Below are 10,000 nucleotides of genomic sequence, written 5' to 3' on the forward strand. Positions count from 1 at the left end.
GAGAGAGAGACATCACCGCCGTCTTTCTGCACCATGACAGCATGTGCTATAATTAACACCTCCACAACATCTGGTAAAGAGTTTTCCGGGCCAGTGGCTCAGCAGTGCCGGTCGGTCTTCCAGGGACGGCCCTACAGGCCTCCAGCTTTTCCATTCCAGCTGAGCTGTACCCCGCTTGACTGAGTCCAGCCACCCGGTCACCCAACCCGGCAACAACTCAGAGACGGAACCTCCCAAACGGTTCCAGGTTTCAAAACAAACGGGGTGGTGGTGGGAAATGGGTGACTAGGAGAGGTGATAGGTGCTGATGGAGGTGGTGGTATTGTTGGCGCGGTCATCCTATCTTTGTCTCCAGACACTAGTCTACCCGGAGGGTGCAGTACCACCTCCAAACAGTAGGGGTCTCTACTGAAACACAGAGGGCCAGTATGCAAGATGAACAGCTCTTTACATTAAAAAAAATATAGTTCTATTATTTTCCAACTGCAATGAGAATAGCATGCAATTATTTTGTGGCATTGGTCAGACTGTCTGCACCTGTAATGATGTCTCAACACTTAACACTTAAAAACACCCTGTCCCCACCACTCTGACCAGCAGCAGTACCATATTCTCTCCCTCTGTCCTGTCAAGGCTCACATAGCCCAGCAGTGTCTGGCATGTTAATAACATATTTTATCCATAACAAGCCATACACCGCCTTAGAGAGGGTGACACACGGGGTCATCTAATGGTGCCACAGCTGACAGACAAGATAACAGGGTTAGAGGTCAGAGGTCAGAAAAAGGCAAGGTAAGAGCTGAGGCCAGTCACACTGTTGCTGCACCAGGTCTTTAATAGCTGGTCCAAGGTCATCTTTTCTGTTCAGCACGTCTACTGGTGAAGGTAAGGCTTGCATGAGGAGAACTGGTCTGATATATGTTGTATAGGAAGAGAGTAATAGAAATGAAGAGAGTTGCACACTCCATATATATATATAAAACCTCCCAGTAAATTATTGGGTGTAAAAAAAAACACCAACGTTTCGGTATCACCGTGCCTTATTCAGTTTAGTGTCACGAATGCTTGAACCAGGTTGTGTAGAGTAACCAGAGCGCCAGTGACCCTGAGGTGAAAATTACAGCGTGTAGAAACACAGTGTGTTCGTTTACCCATTATGGACAGGGCTGTGGTTTTGGTATAGAATACGAGAGGGATACTCACATTGAACCCATCACATGGAACTCATTTTATTTCATTAGGGAGTTTGTAATCAACTGAGCCCCCCCCCCCCCCCCTCAAGAGAGATTCCTCCAGTATTACCCTCATCCCACGTTTTTGGAAAAACCACAGCCTTCCGGATGCTGACCCTTTTGGTGAAGCACAATGGTTTCATTTAACATGTTCTTTAAAGTATTTAGTGTCTGGGTTGTTCTTTTCTTTTCCAGGCGAGTGAACGAGGGGGCCACAACTTTCTTTCTCTCTCTAAACCCCCCCCCCCCCCCCCGACACCAGTGACAGAATGTGAAACACTGCTTTAAAACAAACAGGGACATGCCTTTGGGGATACATCAGTGTCTGTGTGTGTGTGTGTGCGTGCGTGTGTGTGTGTGCGGCCGTGAAAGAGAGCTTGGCTCGTGCATGCGCGCGTGTGTGTGTGTGTAACATGGGGGACAATCATTTTCATATCATATACACAATCATATCCCTTACAAAACTGTCCTTCTCCTAGTGCTATAGTGCTTTCTGGATGGCTTCAACTGCTGTGTGTGTGACTCCGCAGCAGAGGGCTCATATTACTGCAAGGTGAAATTACTGTCTGTCTGTCTGTCTGTCTGTCTGTCTGTCTGTCTGTCTGTCTGTCTGTCTGTCTGTCTGTCTGTCTGCCAATGTGAAGATGGCAGCCGAGCCCAGGTGGGAGAAGCAGGATGATACACTCCTAGAGAATGGCCCCTATAACATATCACAGCTCCTCAACCATCCTGCACAGCAGTGCTCAGACACTGACAAAGAGAGGAAAGGCGAGATGGAGGCACTGATATCACACGCCAAGAGCGGTGATTTTCTACAGAGGACGTCTTTTGTGCCAGCTATACGGCATGTTCCTTCGGCGCAATGGTCTCGGATGTAAGTGAAAGGTGCTAATCTAAAACAATTACTCCCATTCTCCTGCCCACGCATCCCCCATATAGAATGTACACAGTGGGAGAGAGTGCGAGAGACTCCGTCCCAGGAGTTGATAATGAACTAACTTCCCATTTTTTAGGGGACTGTGTGTGAGTGGAGTGGAGTGCTGTGGCTCATCATGGGAATGGGGCTCAGTCAGCGGCTTTGGTTAATGGGAAGCATACCCGTGTGTTTGTTTACTGTGGCGGGGAGCGGAACCCCCCCCCCCCCAATACCTCATCTGTTGTGGTTACAATCGTCAAACTGTAGAACAATGGAGGAAGAGAAAAGAGTAGGGGGGAGTAATAACATAATGGCAGCTCTGTCTGAACCCTCCTCTTTCATTGGAAGCACAGGTCACTAATAGTGAACCACACCAACCTGGTTCTGCAGGCACGCAAAAGCGCACGTGCACAGACAGCCGGACAGACAGACAAAAAGCCAGCTGACCTGGTTTTGGCCAGGGCTCACATCTCACAGTTGTCATAAGGCTGGGAGATGTTCCTTAACATGTGATCTGACCAGGGAAAACTCTGGGCCCAGGATCGTTCCTGGTCAGGCCACTTTAGTCCGTTACAATTCCTGGTCTTGTACTCATCGGCCACAATACTGTTCAGAATGAGGAGAAGTGTAAATTGACGTTGATATGGGGTGAATAATATACTGTGTTCACAAGAAGAGGGGACATTTTTTTATTCTATCAGATAAATACCACTCATTACAGTGTTAACTGGTTTTAATGTAGAAGCCAATTCGGGGAGTCCTCGAGACAGTAGGAATGGGCAGGGGGGGGGGGGGGCTCTTCTGCATAGAGAGTTATTTGTATGTGAAGTGAATAGGTATATGCAATCTTTATTGCTTTAATTCAATTAAAACGTGCCTGGTGAAATAACATCGTTATTCATAGATCATATGGAGGCAAATAAATAATGAAATCCTTTTTTTGTGGTTTGTGTCTACAGATTTCTGTCAAGCAATGTCGCCATCTACAGGGAAATACTGTATATACAGAGCATTGAAGCAGGAGCGAAGCACCAAGGTACAAAAACGACAAAGCTGCATGTGTGCACTGCTATGTGCGTACGTGGGTTTTACACTCAGTTTAACTGCCCGTTGTAAAAATACATGCATTTCTTGCTGTTAATTGTGACCCAGCTACAATAATGTCTGCAATGGCTGAACACATCTATGCCTGAAGCCTGTTCAAGTATTTCCTAACATTCAGGTAATACTAAAACTAGTACACACAGCTACATCCTGTTTTTTAAAAAAAAGGACAATCAGTTATTCAAATTCGTTTCGCCTGTTGTTTTCATTGGTTTAACGGCTATCTGTTCCATATCCTGAACAATCTGCTGAACTGCGACCTCGTGAAAGATGAAGTCATATACGTTAAGAGAGGACAACATGTGGTCTCTTTATTGTGCATTCTGGAAGGTAGTCTGGAAATGCTCTTATTAAAATGAATCACTTCATTGTTCACGCTCGCACCACAATTTCGGTGCAGCTTCTGCGTCACACGACTCTCCAACTACACCCCGGTGATTAAAACATGTCCACTTCTCCGTGACATTGCTTTGACACTGTTTAATTGGAATAGGAGATAAAAAAACCCACAAAAAACACAATTAAATACATATAATACCAGGTAAGTGGCGTAGCGTTGCTCAAGGTGACAAGCTATTATTTCCTCCTATGCAAGAGGAAGAATTTGAGAGCGATTCTTGAAAGTTCAAGGCAATTGGCGTTTCTCATTTAGAAGCGTAATGGAAAGAATTTTCCCTCGGTGTCTGTTTCTTGTTTGCATTAACTTTGCGACTCTTTTCAGTCCTATTTCTACATCTAGAGAGAAGGTGCCAACACAATGTTGTCCACTCCCTAGTCCACATCTGTTACCTTTATGTTTACTGGATTTTGTCCACTTTTTATTTGATTTTATTGTTTTTACAAATACATATTTACAATAATGATGTCTTAGCACGTACACATTATATATATTTTTTTACTACATACATTTTTTTGTACGTGTTTTTTCTATAGTAAAGATGACAGTATATTCAGGATAAAATCCATATTGAAATGAGATAAAAGAGATGATTGACAGAAATGTGTGTGAGATGTAAGCGCTTGCCATATGACCTAGAACGAGACAATTAAAGGGGCAGAACGGCGTAGGGATACTTCAACAGGGACACTCACCACGTCTTGCCTGGTGTCCTTCCCCGAAGCGACAAGGATATAGTTCCAGGCCAGCGGCAGCAGCAGAGCCAGAGGAATCATGTAGAGTTCAAAGTTCCACACCACGAGAACAAAGAGCTGCAGAGAGAGAGAGAGAGAGAGAGAGAGAGAGAGAGAGAGAGAGAGAGAGAGAGAGAGAGAGAGAGAGAGAGAGAGAGAGAGAGAAACACTTGGGACTTAATGTAGCAGAGACCTGCATTGACCTCAAACTGCAAACACACATTCGCATAGCGCGCATACGCATAAACATAGCACACAGACCCATACATTTAATAATATATGTATGATAATCAAATAGAAGAAAGCCTTAAATGGACGGCTGTTGTGACAAAACAGGACCCCTGAACCCAGAGCTGGGACAGGGCCTACGAGGCCAACAGGGCCACCCTCCACCTTCAAACGGAGGATGAGGAGGATAAGTACGGACCGTCACAACACTCCCTCTCCACGCCAATCATCCGTCATCCACAGGCCTGAGGTCACTCTCTGTTTCAAGCACAACTAGTCAACATGACCTTAACCCTCCGACCCTCAACCCAGCACCTGACCTGCCACACCATGAGCCCCCTAACCCTGTCACCCCAACCCCACCCACCCCGAGATGCCCATAACCCTGTCACCCCAGCTCCAAATACCCCTATTCCACCTCCATAGTCATCTGTCCTGTCCCTCTCTATCCCCCATCTCTCATCCTAACAAATAAAAAGCGTAACTCCAGAACTGAGTGCCCCAAAAGCTGTATTCTGTTTAGTACAGAGTCTTTTGCAACCCGAACATAAATGATCATGATCCTGTGAAATTGAAATGCTTGAGGAGACATAAAAAACACCAAATCACTCATGTCAAATTGTTTTAACGTGTGTTGACTGTTATTTATTTATTTGGGTTGGGGGGAGGATGGCACATTTTTGTGAAAGAATAGATAAAAACAGTTAAATTATTTCTCGAAACATTAAAAACATATTCCGACATATCTATTTTTTTGTTGGAAATTATCAATGTAGAAAATACATAATAGCAATGTAAAAAAAATAATACTAATCCAGGTGAAAATATTTTATACATATTCATATATTTTCCGACAATGCACATGAATCAAACTCAAGGACGCAAAATGTTCATTCATTATTTCAAGTCTATAGAAAAAGACTTGAAATTGGGATGGGAGGACTACGCTTTGAAATGAATTGCATCTGTTGCAAATGCATTCACAATAGATTGTTACTGCCTTAATGGTAAACTTTCACTGACAATGAAAATGAGGTTTGAAACAGGAAACAGCCGATACATCGGGCAGTCTCACCTTGCGCGGTCAATTATGATATATACATGACAAAGCTATACGTTCGGCTGAATGAAATAATACAATACATTTCGATCAATGTATATCTCATAATCAGCGGGAAAGTGCTGGAGTTTACTAACGTTCTTTCAGTTCCTTGCATGCCTCTCGTGGAGCAGCTGATGTGTAGGTGGATACGTGGGGTACGTGTGAGTCCTCACCTTCTCTCCTCCTCCCGTAATTTACAGGCTATAGGAATAAAAGCTTCAACATCTTCCCTCCTGTTGACCTAAAAGGACATTGCACCTCTGTGTCCGCGCCCGGCCTCCCTCTATAAACCCCTGCCCTAACATATCTCTAGTACTGGGTTGGGCACTAGTGCACTAGTGGTCAGGTGTGTTGTACTGTGCTGGGCTCCCTCTCCATCTCCGCGGATCATTGGCCTATCCCTTACAGCCTCGGAACCCAACGCAAACACACACACACACATCTAAAATGAATGTGTAACTTACCACCACTAAGCTATAACAAAATTACAAAAGCCACATAAAACTCCCAATCTCTTAAACAACTAAAAAGTTGACAAGACCCCCCCACACACACAACCACAAATCATGCACTCATACAAATTTAACCAGTTGAGATATTTGTGTACACAAACAAAACAAAGACATAAATAAAACATTACAAATGAATTGGCCAGGACATTAGCATATTGCTCAGAGCCAAATATCTCCGTCCACAGTGCAGTACTACCATGGTGGCCAGCCTATTTCCGTCTCTTTCGTTTTCTTTAATAAAGGTCTGTTTAGGGAATTGGAGGAATACTCTTCAATAATTCAGGAGTGCTTAGCAACCTCCAGTACCTGTCCTCCTACTTCCACATCCTTCCGCACGCCGCCACAAATACTGTCTGTGTGTGGGCTCAGCATTATCTAGTGTTCTTTCTCTAGCACTCCCACTCCAGTCTAATGTCAGAACACAAACGGAACCGCTCTCACTAATCTACTGTTACTGTACTGCACAGTCCCACCGCAGTGACCACGCAGGATAAATAAAGATTCACAGGGTCTTTTAGCACTGAAGCAGCGAAACCACATCACCCTGAACACTTGTGTCTTTGAGCAAAATAGGAAAAAAGCTATTTTTCCAAACAAATGCAATTCAGTTCTCTTATGCCTATTAATGTTCTACACCTAAATATAACTTCACACATACAGTGTATAAATACATCTTAACCAACCTAGTTGTTCCCTGTCTATTATACGTTATGCGTTCTCATACGAAGGCGTGATATTTTGAAGTGTTTCTGAGAGGACTTGCAGCTCCCCCCTCCTCTGCAGTGTCTGGCTGGTGTGTGGTGTGTCTGTCCGTCTCGTTTCCCTGCGCCTGGGGTTATTTAACCTGTTGCCCACCTCATCCCTCCCCATTTGGTTATTCTAGCTCTGGGCAAGGCTGTGACTGACAGCTGGAGGAACCCGACACCCCGGCCCATCAGAGGCCAAGCCTGCCCCGTCTCACAGCCCCTCGGCTGGGGAGAGGAGCCCGCAGCGCCGGGACCTTTCCCCAGGACCAGGAGACCACATCCCCCACATTGCTATCCCACCGAGAGGCTTTCTGCCTGGGGAGGAAGGAGAGAGTGTCAGCCGTGGAGGTCTGTGACTGGAGAAAGAGCAAAACACATTGAGATAAAAAGGCAGAGGGGAGTAGGGAAAAAGCTGTATACAGTATGTGCTTTGCTTTGTGTGTGTGTGTGTGTGTGTGTGTGTGTGTGTGTGTGTGTGTGTATGTGTATGTGTGTGTGTGTGTGTGTGTGCACCCAGGAAATGTCAGAGCTCCCCACACACAGCTCACAGGCTAGTGTTACGGAGCGGCAGCACTAGCCTTGGAGACACGGCTTTGCTCCATCCCCGCATCAACTTCTGTCACGTTATCCTCCTGATTCGGAGAACTCATCGAAAGTCTCGTGGTGCGAGACTGTATAGGTGTGTGCGCGTGGGTGCACATGCGTGCGTACACATGCATGTTTGCATTACACAAACTCCCTCGAATTAGGTCCCGGGAGTATTAGATAGAAGGAGAATACAATGCAAATGTTCACTTCCTATTTGTCCCACACTGAAACAAGAGCGATTCACTGTTCTTCTTCTGGCAAACAGCCTCAACACGGCATAAAATGTTATTAACTCATTAGGATTTACGCTAGCAGAGGATGTTATGTAGATAAAAAAACAAAAAAAAATAAAAACATTTTCTTATGTCAAAGAATGTCAACATGGAAACAGAATGAGAAGCATCAAAAGTGAACATAGACATATTCAACTCAGAGCATCATACACAACCGTGCCGAGCTCAGGCCGCTTAATAGACATGCAGTTTGTTTCCAAATCACAGCAAACCAGCCCGTTAAAAACCTTACTGAATACAAAATACAAAAATAAAAATATACTTCAGTGAAACAATTAGAAAAACTCTTCTAGGTACCTCCGTTGATCCAATACGAGAATATAGATATTCTAATCATCTCAAATGGGAAATAGTACATGTGCGTTTATTTATACCATTTATACCAGACAAACGTTTATACCAAAAAACATTTGGTTATTTCTACAAACTAATAAACAGCAAAAACAGCAGATAATCATGTTAAACTCTAAATGATTATTTTGTTAACATGTAGTAGACACACAATCATTTAACTTTCTATAGAATGAATAACGTCCCTGCCTTTATGAAGCATTCCCTTGTCAAAAGCACACACGGCACAGACTTAGGAAACACAATCCGATTCGGGAACAGATGAGTGTTTCATTCATCTACTAAACTTTGATGAAGGTAGAGGATTTGGGCTTTATGGTTTTGGGCATCATGTGGTTTACTGAACACCACTCTGGTGCTCGGCTTTACGGCTTGGATAGGAAGTGCTTTGGCGTACATGGAGCGTGTACTAGTCTTACTCCTCTCCTCCAGAAGTCGACTGGAGTTTTGAATTTCAGAGTTAAGTTGGCTTTATCTTTATTACATGGACATCGACTCCAGATACTAGCCGACCGCTGCCAGACAGCAAATAGAACAAGTCATGTTTGACTGGAAGCCTGTCTTACTTCGTTGGACAGGACAGTCCCATTCTGTGGTGCTAGACTGCCCCCTGCTGGTGAGACAAGTAACTAGAGCTGTTTCGCATTTGATAAGGAGCAGTTGGACATGACATCTGAAACGTGGAGCCAGATATGACCAGGTACTACACTCAATCTGCAATAGAAAATGAACTAAAGACACCCACAAATGGTCCTGTCCTGTAACGGTGTCCATGAATGAGAATAAAACAGAGATAATTATCTTCAGATGTGCTTCTGTCTGTCTTTAACAATCACACCCCAGACTCCACAGTGTCCTCTGGCTCAACCTGCCATTGTATTTCACTCTCCCTCATTTTTCCAATCAGAGAGGTAGTAAAAATGTTATAGTTTATCTATTCCAAGCTGTCCATTGCTCTGTGGCAAAAACAAAATCCTGCTGTTAAAAGTTAGCAAGCTTTCACAAGTGGAGTCAAGAGAGGAGAGGTGTGTGTTTGTGTGTGTGTCGTGTGTGTGTGCGTGCGTGCCTCTTTCTGTGTGTGTGTGTGTGTGTGTGTGTGTGCCAGTGCCATAGGTTTTTCTATTTTTTATTTTATTTCAGCAGGGTGAATTTTTATCTCAATGCAAAGCAGGTGATAGGTGCTCCAGTTTCCAGCAGAAGTAACTTCCTTGTCTGGGCTCTCCCACAGATAAGAGTCCTACTTCGCCCCAAATAAAAGGCCCTGGTATCATTTCTCCTGTCTTCCACACAACCCCCGTCTCCTGCCCTTCTCACCCTTCCTGGGCCTCACAAAGCCGGCTTTATTTGCTCCCAATTCAAGGCTCAATTGCGGATAAAGTTACGGCAAATTTGTTTGGAGGAAGAGTTGCTGAGGCCTGCGGTCCCTGGAGCAATAACAGCCTTGTCTTTCAGGGGCCCCGGGGAGAGTTGGCATGACTCACCAAACAGAACCCAACACCACCGAGCCTGACAATGGCCCCAGCTCACATGCAGGGAGGGAAGGAAGGGGGGATGAGAGTGGTGGAGCGAGGGAGAGAGAGGGAGGAGATGGGGGGGGGGGGGGGGCTCAGCTTGCAGGTGTTCAGGTAGAGAGGAAGCAGACGCTTAACCCCCCTCCTCTCCCACACACACACACACACCACCCGTGGTGCGGGACGGGAGGTAACTCCAGCTCTGCCCATTGTGCCAACGCCGCGGGCACTGCTGCCACAGTGGCTGGTTCTCTGTCTGGGTTGTGTGGTGTGTGAGGCTCACTTA

The 10,000-nt window shown here is 45.1% G+C and overlaps 1 protein-coding gene across 17 annotated transcripts in view; it reads right to left on the bottom strand.

Annotated features, from left to right (window-relative positions):
- The window catches only part of mctp1a (multiple C2 domains, transmembrane 1a), a 224,733-nt gene that overhangs the window by 45,073 nt on the left and 169,660 nt on the right, over positions 1-10,000 (bottom strand). For all 17 annotated transcript variants that reach the window (XM_036935500.2, XM_036935499.2, XM_036935498.2 and 14 more), the window contains one exon: positions 4,345-4,461. In XM_036935500.2, coding sequence (XP_036791395.2) covers positions 4,345-4,461 — 117 coding nt within the window. The remainder of the gene's footprint in view (positions 1-4,344; positions 4,462-10,000) is intronic.

The sequence above is a fragment of the Oncorhynchus mykiss genome, chromosome 11, assembly GCF_057628025.1.
Source record: "Oncorhynchus mykiss isolate SJ-2025 chromosome 11, ASM5762802v1, whole genome shotgun sequence".
NCBI lineage: Eukaryota > Metazoa > Chordata > Actinopteri > Salmoniformes > Salmonidae > Oncorhynchus > Oncorhynchus mykiss.